General features: G+C 41.5%; 1 protein-coding gene across 1 annotated transcript; it reads left to right on the plus strand.

Moving 5' to 3' along the window:
• The first annotated feature begins 480 nt into the window (after positions 1 to 480).
• LOC121384089 lies at positions 481 to 12,559 on the plus strand. Its single transcript, XM_041514316.1, has 2 exons — positions 481 to 6,669; positions 12,423 to 12,559. The coding sequence occupies exons 1-2, from the start codon at positions 831 to 833 to the stop codon at positions 12,434 to 12,436; spliced, it is 5,853 nt and encodes a 1,950-aa protein (XP_041370250.1). The 5' UTR covers positions 481 to 830; the 3' UTR covers positions 12,437 to 12,559.
• The last annotated feature ends 6,064 nt before the right edge of the window (positions 12,560 to 18,623 follow it).

Here is an 18,623-nt window from a genome sequence, read left to right on the forward strand (position 1 = left end):
ATTAATACTGATATATACATGCATGCGTTATAGAATATCATATTTGACAAAACATTAAAATATCGTCTATTTATTTTCTTATGTTGATGGTTTATAATGGTGATGTCTTTACATTGTTTTATTGTGTTCCGGGTTCCCCTGGTGTCAGGTCAGTGTGATTAAGGCTAGTTGGCGAATTTATCAGTGATGTAAACAAAGTATACGCTCCAGGCAGGGTTGTTTAAATCTAATACCAGCAGTCATAACGCGAGATCAATACAAACAGCCGTTCGTCTCTTTACAAAATTAATGTACCCAATAGGCGTACACATTCAGCGCTTTCCTTTCACCGCTGCTGGCTGTGCGTAACGGTTCACATCTCTCGAGAGCGGCATTGTAACTTCATTAAAATGTCCTGAAATGAAACACAATTAATTGTCTGATAAACTGGAGAAACTTGGACTGTCCGTGTCAACAGCACACAGTAGCGTCGTACCTTCTTCCTTCGTTAGGCATTTTTTAACCCAGGTATTTGTGGAACGCCCCTATTCAAACCACGTGACCTTTTCGTCACAGCCCGATTGGCCGAGCAGTCGGGACAAGGAATGCGACATTCATTTTCCCCATTCACACCTGGTCCCGTTGGATATTTCGTGGAAGTCGCAAATGACCAGGACAAGTCGGAGTGTTTTATGATCGCGGGTGAGGAATGTCGACCCGACCCTGACAGGGGACAGTAGCTGAAATATGGCCGCGCGTGTGTGTCACCGTGTGCGTGTGTGTGTGTTTGTCTAACGTGTGAGACGTAGGGCTGGATACCTGAAGGATTTCCGCACACAGGTGTTTTCGCGATGGACGACCAGGACTGGCTTACTAACACCGGGGCCTCGGCCGGAGATGGGGCCTTCGAACGGTTTCTCACGGCTGCCATCGCGGCGATCATAACAATAATGTTTTCATGGAGGCTACTGGCACAGGAGGAAGACCGCGCGCTCGAGCCGATGGGCGCGGTGGGTGGGGCGCCGTCTGTCGGCGGAAAGCCCGTCCCCCGGATTGTTATTAAAAAAGCAATCACCATGGCCAAAGCCGCGGGGTATACGGACGAGACAAGACAATTAGAGACATCGATTCTAGGCAAAACAATGAAAGGAGAAGATACGGACGAGTCGCTGTCGCTTACCTGTACAGGTAAGACCGAACCTCGTGACCTAGTTAGCGAGGAATTGATTACGTGTTGGGAAGAAGGCCAAACAAATAACGACTTGCGCGCGGGTCAACCGTCGCCTGTTGAACATGGGGGAGTCGCCGGCGAACAAATGATGGGTCAGAGTGAATACAGAACTATCCTGGATGATAACGACTACCAGTCTTTCGATCCGTCGGTTCCGGAATTTGACGACAGCATAGAGCCGAGAGAGCTGGATTCCGAGGAGGAAATGTTCTGCTGTATGATGCTGGAGACGATTATGGAAGAGGATTCCGACGAAATTCACAGTTCCAGCAGTGACGCCGATTCCCGCGATAGAACCGACTGGAACTGCATCGAGATCATCAACCCCGGGGAGAACTACGACTCCCCTGTCGATTACGACGAAGGCTCGTCCGTCGACGACGATTCCATGTATGCAAACGTTAGCACCGAGAGTGTTGACAAACTCGAAGCCGGTGCAGAACCAGACGGTGTTTACGATGTGCATACAGATGACACACAATTTCCGGGAGATGAAGCGGATGACAGTAATTCCGAAGGCAGTGATGAATCTGTAATAACCGTTGTTACCAGACAGTCGTCGGACGACAGTGAAAGTCCGACGCATAAACACTTTGACTTTCAGCACTTTCCAAGCGCAGACAGTTCACCGCATAGGTCATCTGAAAACATTCATATGAGAATAGATAACAGCTCCGTTATTGTTGTTACTACCACTGCTGATAATAATGCATATTATGTACATGCCCCGCCAGCTGAATGTGATTTAGATAACGGAGCAACCGCTCTGCAGGAAAATGTCCCAACAGAAGACAATTACCCCGATGAACAAACCGCTGACAATACAGGTAGCAGTTCATTAGGCAAGGTACTAGAATCCCCGTCAGTTAATTCAGAATTACCTAAGGCTAGTGTGATTTTCACAGAGGGGTTAAATACTCGTGTCAACAGTTCTGCAGACGAGAAACGTCACGATGTAAACAAAGGGCAATGGCAAACCTGTGATATGAATAGAAATGTTGAGCCGCTGTTGGGTGCATGTACACCAAATATGACAAACAATGAAATGTATGTGGACCGAACGGAGGAGAAAATCAGCATCGCGGTAAATAGGGGAAGTCTCAAAGGGGGCGTAGATGACGTGAAATCACCACAACAGACCGAGTCTAGCGGTTTAAGATACTATGATGCGAGAATATCATCTGCTGTAGAGACAAACCCACTTGGGTTCATACTGTCTAGATATGAATCCGAAATTACCAAGTATGAAGAAAACTTTTATATAACAGACAACAATACGTCTTACCATGAAGTTAAAAATGTTTCCACTAAAAAAGTCTTTATTCGTGATATTGATGGAGAAAGTATGAGTTCAAATCCCAATGTGCAAAATGTCAATTACGATGTAGAAATTCCGGTTCAAACTGAACAAGTTAAAGTCAGTAATGATGAGAACACTGAAGACACAAATTTAAAATTTTCAGATTATGTTACTGTTGACAGTGACACCCAGGAGCAATATGAAAGTAAAAATGTCTGCAATGATACAGAAGATGAAAGCACTGTTGACATTTTAAACAAAAGTATCGACGAAGGAGACGATGAAAATGGTTCTGACGATGATGTGTGGACGGTTACAGAAACTGTTCAAGTTGTTAACGTTGTAAAAACTCCAGACGGCAATATTTTTTTCCCCAGCATTTCAAGTTCTGGCTCAGACACCCATGATCGACCTATTCCTAAAAAACGAACAATTTTCTCTGAAACTGAATCACTTTGTGATAAGCCTGAAGCATCCAGTTCCACATCGGGTGCTGACGTAGAACTTTTTAATCCAGATGAAAACACCGAGAGCTTTAGACCTCTGATCGATTCCGAGGACGCAGAAAGAGTGGCATCCAGTGGAGGAAGTATCTCAGTTGACGGTGACGTCATACTGTCTGGTTCCCACTTGAGTCAGAAACCTGGACGGATGTTGTTCCTGGACGAAATATATGATCCACATGAAAACAAAATGTCTTCCTTTGATGACGTGTTCCATTACGAAACATCGCCAAGAATCTTCAAGCTTTCAACTGGTGCATCTATCTCACTGCCATCGTTGTTACATGATGAATATTATAAAAGAGGCAGCAGGCCCTTGTCTGAATCTTCACCAAAGCAGGCCAGCTGTGACGTGCTGGAAGGACCTATTATTGACCTGACAGAAAATCCCAATTTTTATAAGACAATTCGTAAACTGCGTTACTCCGAATCAGGTGCCAGACCCGCTTCCCCCAGCAAACAGTTGGAACGTGTTGGTACACCAGCAGCTCTGCCACCTCGAACAGACGAACCAACAGCTGTAGTACAGTCACCACAAATACCTGAATCACCACAGGTGAAACCTCCATTTCCTGATTCTAAGACTCCCGTTTTCGAGAAATCACTCGTTATTGCAAGTTCGCCAGTTATTGCCAGCTCACCAGTTATTGCGAGTTCCCCAGTTATTGCAAGTTCTCCAGTTATTGCCAGCTCACCAATTATTGCCAGCTCACCAGTAATTGCAAGTTCTCCAGTTATTGCCAGCTCACCAGTTATTGCAAGCTCCCCAGTAATTGCAAGTTCTCCAGTAATTGCAAGTTCTCCAGTTATTGCAAGTTCACCTCTTATTGCAAGTTCTCCAGTTATTGCGAGTTCCCCAGTTATTGCCTGCTCACCAGGTATTGCAAGTTCTCCAGTTATTGCCAGCTCACCAGTAATTGCAAGTTCTCCATTTATTGCAAGTTCACCAACTGTTACAAGTTCATCTCTCGACGAGAACACAAAATATATAAAAATATCATCACCAGAATCACCTTTGCGATTGATCATACCAGATCAGAGTCAAGGTAGTGCAAGCATTCCAGAATCAAGAATGGCTAAATCAGCGACACCTGAACAGTTTGTAAGATCACCAACAATTACTGAATCTCCAAAAGTTGTAAAATCACCAGTTCAGGTTGAAAGTTCACCAAGTGTATCTTTGACAAATGATAAACTAAGTGAAAAAGCAGCAGCAGCAGCAGCAGCAGCAGCTATTGACGAATCTCCTGTCGTGTCATCTTCACCAAGTATTGACGAATTTCCCGTGTTCTCATCTTCACCTCGTGCACAAGACACGTCCTCTTTATCAGAGTCTTTTGATGCTGAAGACGTTTCATCTACAACGCCAAGAAAGCAGTACAGGAGTATGAGAGAGCTCAAAAGAAAACTTGCCCAAAATAAAGCCTACAGATCTGCTATTCAGAACTCGGCTGACAGACCAAATATTGGATCTTTTCTTCTACCAGATATGCTTATGTCGCCTGCAAGAATGAAAATACTTGCCTCGCGACGAAGGTTTCTAAGTGAACAGAACCTAGCATCTGATGGGGCTCAGGGAAAGTTTGATGATTATAAACAGTCAGTGGTATCACACCCACCAAGACGGCTGTACAAATCACCTCGCCGTCCCAGTAGCAACAGTTACAGTAGCCAGGGCAGTCTCGAACACATTTCGTTGTTGTATCCATCATTCTATTATGACGAATCAATCGATAAACCACACATCGACGAACTGCATGCCAACTGTATATTTACCCCAGAAGGTAGAAAAGATATCCTTGACAAAACGATGTCAATAGAAAACCTTGCGTTAGATTTGAATGCACATTTGCGGCGATTCGGCTCGGTTACGTCACTAGTTGAAACTGACCTTGACACTGGGGACACCTCGGTTAGGAAGCCCTTCCCAGAAACCGATCTTGATTTTTGGTTTTCTTTACAGGATCATCAGCCAATAGAAAGAGCAGTCAGCATGACAGACCTGCGCTCAGAGCGACCTTCTGCCAGAAAACACGGCAAGGGTAGGTTCGCTGACCGGCATGTTCCAAAATCCAAAAGTCTTCAGACTCTGGAGACTAACTTGGATGAAGAAGCAGATACCCTGAAACGCATGCCATCTGTGCACGAACTTAGAATAAGTAAGTCTTTGTCAAGGTTAAATGTTCCAGACTGGTTCAAAAATTCGAGTTTGTCGAAATCCGGAAGCTGTCTGCTGCGTCATGATTCGACATCGACTATGTCATCGTGGGGCTTCAGTCCCAGCATGACCTCTTCGCCTTGTCCTTCCGTGGGACCACAGAGCAGTTCGGTGGTTATCAAAACAAGAGTCTCCCCGTCAAGTAGCATGAGGTTATTCAAATCAACAAAATTCCCAACTGCTAAGCAGTCTGAAACCAAACTGGACAGTGCAAAAGTTCAATCTGTTAAATTACCAAGCGACAAATTTAGGACTTCTGATAAAAACAAGTCACTTAACAAAATTCCAATAGTGCCTTTTGCACAGATCCGTGCGATGTTCGAAGCAAAAGCAGCTAATGCCCGGGCTGATGCGGAAAAATCTAGTAAGGATGAGACTGTGTCAAAAACAAAGGTTCGTCCCGCGAATGTACCAACAGTTACAATCTCGCCAAGTGACATTGTTCAGTTAGAGGGAAGTCCAAAGAGGCCGAGGAGTCCCGAGGAATCTGATCGCACCAAGAAACCAAATAGTCCAACAGGCAAAATTGCATTCTTTGAAAGTCTGAGAACTAAAGAACCAGAAAAGAAACCACAGGAGTCGAGTTCGTCATCAAAGCAGGTACCTATTACTAGGCGTCTTGACGCGTATCGTTCACAAACAACAACATCCCAAACCATCAAACGTACTGAGCCCCTTACATACAGTACGGTGTCTAAGCCTTTGTCAAAACGCAAGGAAATCTTTCAGAACACCACCCCAACCATCCAAGCCCCCATTAGTAGCTTTAGCAGTAGTAGTTCACGCTTAGAACCCTCAACCAATGGTTTATCCTCCCCTGTAATACCAGATGCTCCACAAGTGAAAGCCCCCGCTGTGATATCGTTAGAAACTGCACCAACGGTAAGAGCTCCTGTAGAATCGCCAGTAATCAAACAAGAAGGCAAGTCGGCATTTCAGCCTGTTGTCGCGAGACATGTAGAAAGTGCTCCTGCAGTAAGAGCTCCTCCGTTGGTAAAAGCGTCCCCAACAGTTCAAGCCCCTCCAACAGTGCAGATTGACGTTTCGCCCCAGATATCGAGTGTACCACCAGCAGCAAAAGAATCACTCAAGCCGGTCTTGATGTACAGCAGCAGGACAACGTCGGCAGAAGTGAACGGAAGACCAGTGCCCAAAGCGCGAACAGGACAGAGGCCGGGAGACCGAGAACTCGTAAAAGAAACAGACACTGTGTCCATGCCCAGAACTGAGCCCGGGAAAGAATACATACACAAAATTCAGCCAGGACCAGAACATTTCATAGAAAACAACTCCCAGATTAATACGAAAAACGAGTCTAAGTCATTTCCTGTCAGGGTAGGTAATCAAAGAGAGAGCCTGAATGCACCTTTACAATCTTCAACTGTAGCCTTCCCAAGACCACGAGCCGGTGTTCCTGTCCCACCTAGAAGTCATAAAGGTAAGGTCTTTTCACTTACTTAGCATCTGACCTGCATGGACTTTGTTTTGGTGCAAGGAAATATATGTAGGCTAACATATGACTGGCTTTTGTCCTGACAACTAATTTGAAGGGATACGCTAATGATGCACGGATTAGATTCTCTGCATGATTTTACTCCTGTAACCTTGTTTTAAAAATATCTTTTGATCTGTCTTGTACAGAGACACATAATATTGTTTTTTCTCTTATTTTGACGGATTGATGTAGATATAATATTTCTTACTCCTCCTAACCTCCAAATCTATGCATATTGTTTGTTTGCTTTGTTTAACACATCGGTTATAGGATGTCAAACATTTGGCAATTTTGACAGATAATCTTAGAGAGGAGAGCCGCTATATTTTTCCATTCGTAACCAGGGATCTTTTATATGCACCATCCCACAAACAGGATAGCACATACCATGGTATTTGATATACCATTCGTGGTGCACTGGCTGGAACGAGAAATAATCTTTTGGATCCACCAACAGGGATCGATTTTAGACCTACCACGCCTCAGGCGAGCGCTTTACCACTTGAATACACCCCCCCCCCCCCCCCCCCCCCCCCTGGCATATGTATTTCAAAGTGTTTGTGAATTAATACCACCATAAAATAATTTAGGATCTCACCAATTACATCCTCTATGGTAAATGTGATTTTGTCTTGAGTAAGAATTGAAATTGGCTGAAGTTACATAAGCGACTTTTACCGACCATCAGCAAGCGGCCTCATTTGTATTTGACAGGATTGCACATACCATGCACATTAGCAGTGGTGGGAACATAAATAAAATACTGAGTCTACTGAATGGAACTGGTCATACGACTCGTCGCACAGCTGGTGAGAGCTGATTCACGGACCAATAGTCTGCCCCTTTCTTCCCTCAGATGCATTAAAACTATTTATTGTGTGAGAAGGAGTAGAGACACAAAATAAACCGAACATCTCTTGAACTTTGTATTGTGTAGGAATACTATGGATCTTTGTGCAAGGGGCGCCGTATGTAACAATCACCCTGTCTATAAAAAAAAAAAACCCAATCAAATAACCTTTCCGAACATAAGCGTTTGCATTTACCTATTTATATATTTAAAAAAAAAAAAAAAAAAAAAAAAACAACAACAACAAAAACCCCCACACGAAAACAACCCCAACAGTTTGTAGAGCATTATGATGGTCTTCATAAAGAGGTTTTATTGCATGTGACAGTATTGAAAGACCACGTTTTGAAACGCTTTATTGGCAATTATAGAGCGGTTTGGTAGTGCATATATGTTAACTGTCGTAATAGTGACCTTTAAATGGCATGCATGCATACAACTGAACGTGATACTGTACATAGATAGATCTACTAACTGCAAACACTATTATTAGCATGCCTAATTTACCAAATATAGTATTACTAAATGCATGTAGTCTAACCAAATCTAGATTTCTGAATGCATGTAGTTGATAATTATTATACCTAATAGTACTAATTGTACTAAAAAATATAGTACTAATTGTTATGTTAGTGTGCCTGAAATGTGTCTACATTTCTAGTTATACTTAGTGCAAAACGTTCTAAACGATTGCCAAGTCTAAGACGGACTTTATTTTATATAATTTTATCTCGCCTTTACCAAGTAAAAAAAGAAGTTTGGTAAATTTGACATATAGTCTTAAAAAGGAAACCCGCTACATTTTTTCATTAGTAGCAAGGGATCTTTTATAGGCACCATCCTATTGACATGATAGCACATGCCATGGCCTTTGATATACGAGTCGTGGTGCACCGACAGGAACAAAAAATAGCCCAATGGGTTCACTGACGGGGATCGATCCCAGACCGACCGCGTATCAGGCGAGCGCTTTACCGCCCTACAAAGTAAAAATGCGAGATATGGGTATTACTTTTACCACGACGACGTCAATTTTTACGTTTACCTCAACGTTAAAGTGTCGTGTTTAGCTCCATGTCTCACAAACTGTAAGCTAGTGTAAGCCCTAGATCAATGAAACTTGGTGTGTAGTGGCACCTATGGATGTTCATCATAATGCATGTAAATATGTTAATTAAATTGTTTTAATTAAAATACTTTTGTGATTAGCTGAACGTTAACATTTCGCATTTAATTTCTCACAAACGTAAGTCCTACTACGTCAATGAAACATGGGTTATATTTACAAATTACACTGATGGATGTTTACGCATGTGGATTTTTAAAAATTAAATTCAAATTTCAATTCAAATTAAAACAAAATAATTAAAAGTTAAAATGCCTTTAAAACGTTGGAGGTTTTGGGGTTTTTTTTTAAATGAATATTTTTGGAGGGGGAGGTGTGTGTGTTGTTGGGTTTGTTTGTTTGTTTGGGGGTTTTTTTTTATTGGGGGGGGGGGGGGTGGGGCTTTCAGGGGTTCGTTTGTTTATGTAACCATGCATTGAGATAAACATCTATGGATGCAACTGTCAGCGACATCGGGTAGGTTCACCCTAGGCGAGATATTTCATTCCACAGAATTCTTGTTATTATGTATACACGAATTCGCATGAGTAGGAGTTACCTATATTTTTGTGTTCAGTGTTTTGTTTGCTTTATTAGTCGTACATTTGTATAGCCTTGTGCATTGTAAGATACAACTCTAGGAGACTTTTACATTACAAATTTATATAAAATAATTTACCTATTCTAAGTTAATGTTATATAGATATTTTGCGAAAAATCACTAGCATTTAGGTCACGTTGACCTGTTTTTCGTATTAACCTACCGGCCTCGGTGGTGTCGTGGTTAGGCCATCGGTCTACAGGCTGGTAGGTACTGGGTTTGGATCCCAGTCGAGGCATGGTATTTTTAATCCAGATACCGACTCCTAACCCTGAGTGAGTGCTCCGCAAGGCTCAATGGGTAGGTGTAAACCACTTGCACCGACCAGTGATCCATAACTGGTTCAACAAAGGCCATGGTTTGTGCTATCCTGCCTGTGGGAAGCGCAAATAAAAGATCCCTTGCTGCTAATCGGAAAGAGTAGCCCATGTAGTGGCGACAGCGGGTTTCCTCTCAAAATCTGTGTGGTCCTTAACCATATGTCTGACGCCATATAGCCGTAAATAAAATGTGTTGAGTGCGTCGTTAAATAAAACATTTCTTTCTTTCGTATTAACCTATTCTTTCTCTGCATTTATAAAAAATTACCCTCTCAAAATGGGTCACAGTGACCTGAAGATGGTGCGAGGCATTAAATGAGTCTGCACATATCACAAACAACAAGGTGCTTAGACTATAGTGTGCACCAAAGCATACGTTTTGTTTTAAATTGACTACAAATGTAACCCTATGGTTTACAGCAACGGGTGATTTATCAGCACTATAGTATAGTGTCATTTTTCATTTCAACTTATGTTTCGTGCTTATATCCAATTAAGGTTCAAGCACGCTGTCATGGGCACACATCTCAGCTATGTGGACACTGGGTTAGTTGTTAATGGTTAGTGAGAGAAAGAAGAGGGTGTAGTGGTCTTACACCTACCCACAGAGTCATTAAAACTCGCTCTGGTTGGGAGCCGGTACCGGGCTGCGAGCCCTGTACCTACCAGCCTTATGTCCGATGGTTTAACCACGACGCCACCGAGGCCGGTGGTATACTGTCACTGTAAAGTGTGTAAAACTTCCTAGACTGACAATTAGCTAAGTTTTATTGCATTTTGTTCACTGTTCACCTTGTATGCTGTAAAATTACGCGTTTACTTTGTTCATATGTTAAAATCACATGACACCAAATAGTCTACCTGTATATACATGTTCTTAATTAACTGCACTGGTGAATATCATAAGATTGAGCTCGGTGGGACATCTGCTGTCTGGCAAAATCAGATAAAACCAAATCATCTCTCTATATATATTTTTAATTAACTGCACTTTCTAAAAACGTGTATAATCAATTAACTGCACTGTTGAATGTCAAAAGATCGGGAGGCGTGGGACACTTGCTGACTGTCAAAATCACATGATACTAAATCATCTATAGCCTACACCTTAAAAGTGCATAATAAACATTAGCTGAACTAATTAGTTACAGAAGATTGGGGGAGGGTAAGATATTTGCTGTCCAAAATATTGGTAATACGGTTTTTAAAAAAAAAATGTGTTTCGGGGAACGGGCTAAATAATAGTTAGATAGGGTAGGTCGGCTATATTTTTTGTTTTTATTACACATTCATCCCTCCGAATACAAAAAAAAAGAAGTTTTATTTAACGACGCACTCAACACATTTTATTTATGGTTATATGGCGTCGGAGCCTCCGAATACAGACAAAATGTTATGCATGTATGTTTTTTTACCTACATATACATTTTTAAAAATTGAAGAAGAAAAAATACATTTAAAAAAAAAAAATAGGGTCGGACCTTTTTTTTCTAGGTAGTTTCGGGTTCCCTGGAACACATAGGGCCGAATTTATGAAGCCTGTTTTGCTGAAATACAGGTGTTTAAGCATAGTAAATGTATGTAGTTACACGTGTGTAAGTCTAACACAGGTGTTTAAGCATAGTAAATGTATGTAGTTACACGTGTGTAAGTCTAACACAGGTGTTTAAGCATTGTAAATGTATGTAGGTACACGTGTGTAAGTCTAACACAGGTGTTTAAGCATAGTAAATGTATGTAGTTACACGTGTGTAAGTCTAAAACAGGTGTTTAAGCATAGTAAATGTATGTAGTTACACGCGTGTAAGTCTAACAGGTGTTTAAGCATTGTAAATGTATGTAGTTACACGCGTGTAAGTCTAACACAGGTGTTTAAGCATAGTAAATGTATGTAGTTACACGCGTGTAAGACGTAAACAGGTGTTTAAGCATTGTAAATGTATGTAGTTACACGAGTGTAAGTCTAAACCAGGTGTTTAAGCATAGTAAATGTATGTAGTTACACGCGTGTAAGTCTAAAACAGGCTTTGTAAATTCCGTCCATAATGTTTTAGGCCTAAAGGTGAGGAAGTGACAGTATCGAATTGCCCCCTCTGATTTTGCACCTAAGCATTATCTGTTCCTCGGGATAGCGTTAATGTTATTGCAGTTTTTAAAACGTTTGACCTGGGGCATGGTGATATCTGGTGCAAAACGTGTCGGCATATCAAAAATAAAATTAATGTTTTCCAAAGCAATACGGCAATGTATTTCATTAACTGCTTTTCTTGTTGGTTTAGTAAATATAGATTTCGTTTATATGGTCCATTTATACAGTTGAATTGTAGTTTTGTATTTTTTCCTTTACGAAAAAAAAAGAAAAAAGAATGATTGTTTAATAACACCTCTGCCGATTTTTAACTACGGCTATTTTGGTGTCTAATGCTAGAATCAGACTATCAAATGTCACGACGGTGTTGGCCAACTTGACAGTGTCGTAATTTCTGCTATTCCTGACTTAAAACGGGTGCGCTCATATTAACAACTAATCAGTCATAGGAGTTGTATACGACGAGAATCGAGTTGTAAGATCGCTCATACTAGCAACAGGACAGTCGTAAAGTCGTGAGATCGGCGAGTTGACCAACTCCGTCGTGGCAGTTCGTAGTCTGAAACTAGCAAAACATATGGTTATTACGGTGAGAGAACTAAGCCGCAGTCGTCCAACGTGTGTGTGCGTGTGTGCGCGTGTGTGTGTGTGTGTTTATTCTGACTCAATATTAACATTCTACATCTTATATAATTTGTATTATTCATTTGTTTGTTTTTTCTCTCCACCAGAAACCACTGTTTAGATACGACGAGGACTCGGCAAGTGTCCCCAGCTGGACTGAAACAGCACAGTGTTACTCCTATCCTCTTCTTTCCTTGGGAAACCAGTCTAGTTATGGTGCTGTGAGGGAATCCTCGCCTACATTACCTGATGCAGAGGTTGTTTTGAATGACGTCACCGCCGCCGATACCCACAAGGACAACAACTTACTGGAGGACGCTACCTTGGGACAGGTACTGGAAGGACTGCTTCGACTTGGTAAACATGGCGCAAGCGCAAGGACCAAGTCACCCTATGAGAAAAACAACGCAAAGATTTTGTTAGACAACTCTGATAACGCTGCTGTTGCTTTCGGTTGCCATGGTAATTCTTCAGACAAAGCAGAGGCTTGCCTGAAAACCACGGTGACATGTCAAAACCAAAAGTGTGGCAAACGCTTCACGCCAGATCAAGTAAAGAAAATGTTCAAATCGTGTCGTTGCTGCCACACGTATTACTGTGGTCGGTCGTGTAGAAACGATGACTGGGAACGTCACAAGTCTGTCTGTCGTCGCTGCCTGGCGTACAGCGTGTGTAAACAAGTGATTAAACAGGTAAACAAAGACCCGACCACCCAGTACCGCATGTCCCGACTGGCCAGGCGCGGCTATCTGCGTCATGGCCGCGGCTGTCTTCTGCTCGGCTTTCACACTGTGGACGCCGCGCAAACCTTCCTCACCATTGGTCTACCTGACATCAAACTTCCTCCAGCTTTCGCAAGCTTAAACGAGCTGATGCGGCAAGATTGCAAAGTGTTTGGCGACGTCTTGCCGTCTCTTGTGCATGTGTGCAAAACCTACAACCCGGATGTTAAATACGTGGTGCACGTCGGTATAGATGCGATGACTCCACCAACGCTTTCCGTGTCCCTCCCGCGCACCAGTGACCCCATTGTCCACAAATGTGCAATTCTCCGACTTAGTGAAGCTCACCAACATCCTGAAAAGGACGTAGCCGAGTTGGACACTCTTGTTTTGGCTGCCGCGTGCGGGCACCCTGTTAGGGAGGGTGCCGAGGCACGCAGAGCCCGGGAGGTGTGCTTCGTTAACATCCAGAGGACACTCTGGGAACGAGGCGTCCGTCTCAAATACGAGTTCTCTGGCGTTTACGATCGGTTGATTAATTTCGTTGCTGATGCCAGGTACTTTTCACCTGAAATTTTCTATCCTGTAGACAGTAGGACCGGGAAAATATTTATGTGCGTCATCATGCCGGAATCGGAAACGGAAATAGAATGGCTGCAGAGCCCAGAGTTTTCACGAGATCTGGATTTATCACACGAAATAACGTTACGGACTCGACCATAGTTACAAGTAAAAAGGAAAAGAAAACTGTAGTGTGGTCTTTTTTAGTGTACAACAATGTACTAAAATTGCTACTATACAGTAATTGATTTGATTACATTCATAATATAACATTGTCACTATTGTGATCCCATAAGTCAATATTTATGTTTCGTGATGGAAAGTTGGATATATTTTCTCTTTTAAAAAAAACAATCATTTTCGAATGGAAAAAAGAATTACTACTGAATAAGAAGGTAGTGATATAGCAATAAAAAATCATGTTTGTTCCCCCCTTTAAATGGGCCTACACATATTTATGAGCGAACAACGGGGTTGTTAGTGTTGGGCGTCATCATAATATGTGGATAGGTTTGCAGAGAACGAACATTCTAAAATAAGTGAATATTTGGGGGGAAATCGCAATAGCTATGACAGTAAATCTACATCAAGTACGGTGTATTTTAGTTTTAATTGATATTCTAATATTTAACACGAAAGCAGTGAGTTTTAACGAGACTTGAATTTTTATAACGTGGAATAACCTGGAATAGTTATATCACGGGCTGGAGACTTATGTTATGGTGGGGGTCGCGGAATAAAAAGGAAATGAGAATTACACTCCCTGTTTGGTACATCTGGTATTTTATTATGTAGGATGTTGTTAATTATTCAGTTTATTTATTTTCGCATATTTTGGGTATACAGATCTTGCCACTATTTAATGTTTTAGAAACGAATTAACTTTTAAATGTTTTAACTTGTTTTATCCTTATATTGTTTATACTTTATAATTAATGCACTCACTGTAAATAACAGGATTTATGCAAAAAGAAATTCATTAATTTAAATGATTCTGCATTTGTTGTTGTTTTTTCACCTGTGATGTGAAAATACCTCATTAACCACGTGGGTATTATTGTAACTGTGTGATCTAGGCCAGGTGGTAGAGCGCTCGCCCGAGACTTTTCGGTGGACCCCTTCTATGGTAGAATTAAAGGGACAATCCTGAGTTTACAATCATTGTAAAATGTTTCCGACCAATAGAGCCTTTTCGATGACGTAACATACAAATTAAATACATTTTTTTATTTAAAATATCAGTGTCTGTATTTACAAGGTCTTTGTTGTTGTCCTAATGCTTGTAGTAGCCCAAACCGGATTTTACCTCCCAATAATTTCGTACGTTCGAAAAAATATATCACGAATTAAAGTAGAAACTGAGTGCTACAAACAGTAGTATACGACCGCAAACACATTCGATATACAGACACTGGTATTCTAAACAAGAAAATGTATTTAGTATGAAAACGTAGTCGTCAACAAGGCTCTGTTATCGCAAACACCTTACAGTGACTGCAAACTCAGGACAGTCCCTTTAAAGTTTGTGTTGTTTAATGACACCACTAGAGCATATGGATTCATTAATCATTAGGGTGTTATTGAATATCAAACATTTGGTAATTGTGACACATAGTCTTGTGTCGTGCTCGCATCGGTCAAACATATTTAGCCCATTCATTTATCTTGAAGAAGGATCTTCCTTCTCAGTGTGAGCACTGTCAGTGTACTCGGCCTCGGTGGCGTCGTGGCAGGCCATCGGTCTACAGGCTGGTAGGTACTGGGTTCGGATCCCAGTCGAGGCATGGGATTTTTAATCCAGATACCGACTCCAAACCCTGAGTGAGTGCTCCGCAAGGCTCAATGGGTAGGTGTAAACCACTTGCACCGACCAGTGATCCATAACTGGTTCAACAAAGGCAATGGTTTGTGCTATCCTGCCTGTGGGGCGCGCAAATAAAAGATCCCTTGCTGCCTGTCGTAAAAAAGAGTAGCCTATGTGGCGACAGCGGGTTTCCTCTAAATGTGTGTGGTCCTTAACCATATGTCTGACGCCATATAACCGTAAATAAAATGTGTTGAGTGCGTCGTTAAATAAAACACTTCTTTCTTTCTTTCACATTCTGGTGGAGTGCAATCATCTGAAAGAAACTAGAAAAGATATATTTGAACAAAGAAATTTGATAGAATCATTTCGATTCCATCCAGAACTTTTATTACAATTTCTTCATGATACTGATTTATTTTAATTATCTGTGATATTTGTAGTTTTCTCACAGTTCTTTACACTGTGTTTTTATTTAACTCTTGAATTTTTATATTGATGTTGATTATCACTTAATGGTTTGCATTTACCATAGTTTGACACCCAATAGTCGATGTATCTTTCCTGCTGTGATGTCGTTAAATATCTAATCTAACCTAACCAGTGCCCCACGACTGGTATATCAAAGGTCATGGTATCTGCTTTCATGCGTATGGGAAAGTGCATATAAAAGGTTCACTGCTGCTAATAAAAAAAAATGTAGCGGGTTCGCTCCGAAGACTACGTGTCACAATTACCAAATGTTTGCTATTCAATGACACCCGATGATTAATGAATACATGTGCTCTAGTGGTGTCATTCGACAACACAAACTTTAATTTTTATTGTAAATGGAATCGATTTGGTGGGGTCGTGAGCCAGAATAATAGCTTCTGTTATTTACCTCACATTACACCAGTAAAAGAAACTTCTTTTATCATCAAAATATAAGGTATGATTATTGTCTTAATGTTTTAAACGTCAATATAAAATATAGAAAAGGACTCGTTACTGTCTTAAGATATCGGCTTTATCCTCTGAAGGTTATAATGGCGAATTTTCCATTCAACCTGAGCAGGATAAAGCCGATATTTTAAGACGATGACTGATTATTTTATTTGGACGCCCCTCGGTGAATCCATTCATTAGTGTTTTTCTGACCCAACCAGTGTCCCATGACTGGAGTGTCAAAGGCCGTGGTATGTGTTTTCTTGCCTTAGTCTTAGTGCATGTAAAAATCCCTTGCTATTAAAGAAAGAAAGAAAGAAATGTTTTATTTAACGACGCACTCAACACATTTTATTTACGGATATATGGCGTCAGACATATGGTTAAGGACCACACAGATTTTGAGAGGAAACCCGCTGTCGCCACTTCATGGGCTACTCTTTCCGATTAGCAGCAAGGGATCTTTTATTTGCGCTTCCCACAGGCAGGATAGCACAAACCATGGCCTTTGTTGAACCTGTTATGGATCACTGGTCTGTGCAAGTGGTTTACACCTACCCATTGAGCCTTGCGAAGCACTCACTCAGGGTTTGGAGTCTGAGTGCTTAGGGTTTGGAGTCGGTATATGGATTAAAAATCCCATGCCTCGACTGGGATCCGAACCCAGTACCTACCAGCCTGTTGACCGATGGCCTAACCACGACGCCACCGAGGCCGGTCCCTTGCTATTAATGCAAAAATGTAGCGAGTTTCTTTAAGACCATAATATCAGAATTATCCTTTTTGAATGAATGAATGAATGAATGAATGAATGAATGAATGAATGAATGAATGAATGAATGAATGAATGAATTAATTAATTAATTAATGTTTAACGACACCCAAGTAAAAAAATACACATCGGCTATTGAATGTTCCAAAAAGTAACTATATGAATATATTATTTATATAATTATTTAAAACCATAGTTTTTAATCCTTGACATCCAGTAGTCGATTATTTACAAACTAGTGTGCTTTATTGGTGTCGCCATACAAAACAAATTTTATTTTAAAATTAGCCAAAATACACTTTGTTTTTATCACACATATCATATCTACGACCATGTTTCTGGATTGTTTGAACATTTAATAACCAGTAGTAGCTGAGATACAAACTAGAGGCTATATTCATTCATTTCATTTCAGTTTATTTTCGTGCTTATATCCAATTAAGGTTCAAGCACGATGTCCTGGTCACACACTTCAGCTATCTTGACTGTCTATCCAGAACAGTGGGTTAGCTGCTAGTGGTTAGTGAAAGAGAAGAGGGTGTAGTGGTCTTACACGTACCCACCGAGTCGTTAAAACGCGCTCTGGGTGGAAGCCGGTACCGGGCTGCGAACCCTGCATCTACCAGCTTAACCACGACACCACCGAGGCATGTAGAGGCTATAAATTAGTCGCCGACACCCAGTGACCTGTTGTCTATAAGCGGGCTGGTGATATGTTATACAGAGTGCTTAGTTTACGACCAGAGAGGAAAGTTATTCACGACGATGAGCGGAATGTTGAAAATGGGTGTACTTACACTTGTAAAGCCTGCTTGAAAAAACCCATTACCGTAACGGGCGTGATAACCATCTGTAACACCCTAATTCAGACTCTTAGCTATTGTAGTCTTTTGTGTGGGTTTTACTGTATGTTTTTGTAGATTGTGTGTTCATAATTAGAAAATTCACGTACATGTTCTGACAACTGCTAGGACAAGAGTGGATCTAGTATTTCTGATGTGTGGTGTGGTGGGTTTGCAATTGTCATGTCATGTCATGTCATGTCATAGGGTTTTACGTGCACATTCAGAACAAGCTGTTGTAGCGCACGCCTGTCGTGGGCACAAGAGCCGGCCTTAGCCGGCTCCTCCGTCCATGACAGGAAAGGTGGGGGGAGGGGAGAGGAGGGACCGCTGCACTGGCAGGTGCAAGGGAGCACCAGCAGCCCGATCAAATCGGTAGCAGGCGGGTGGGGGTGGTGGTGGTGCTATGGAATTTGAATGGAGCAGTTAAATGCCAAAGAGAAAAGGGTGCGCAATTTTGACTGAGGGAATTTGGCGCAATTTTGAACGGTCGGTCGAAAGGTAAATGGCCGAGCTAATATAGGTTTTGATATTAGTGAATCGAGAGTAGCTCGTTAATTCGTTTGCAATTCTGAAAAGGAACCTTTTAAACCCCAGTGATCGGAAGACTATTTCACTCTGGTAATCTAAAACATTCTGATGATTACACAACTTGTGACAAGATACGAAAACTCTTTGTT

Source organism: Gigantopelta aegis, chromosome 10 (genome assembly GCF_016097555.1).
Source record: "Gigantopelta aegis isolate Gae_Host chromosome 10, Gae_host_genome, whole genome shotgun sequence".
Taxonomy (NCBI): domain Eukaryota; kingdom Metazoa; phylum Mollusca; class Gastropoda; order Neomphalida; family Peltospiridae; genus Gigantopelta; species Gigantopelta aegis.

Bases quoted from the DNA above. Each gene is read 5' to 3' on its own strand.
- LOC121384089 (XM_041514316.1), top strand. From the start codon at position 831: ATGGACGACCAGGACTGGCTTACTAACACCGGGGCCTCGGCCGGAGAT.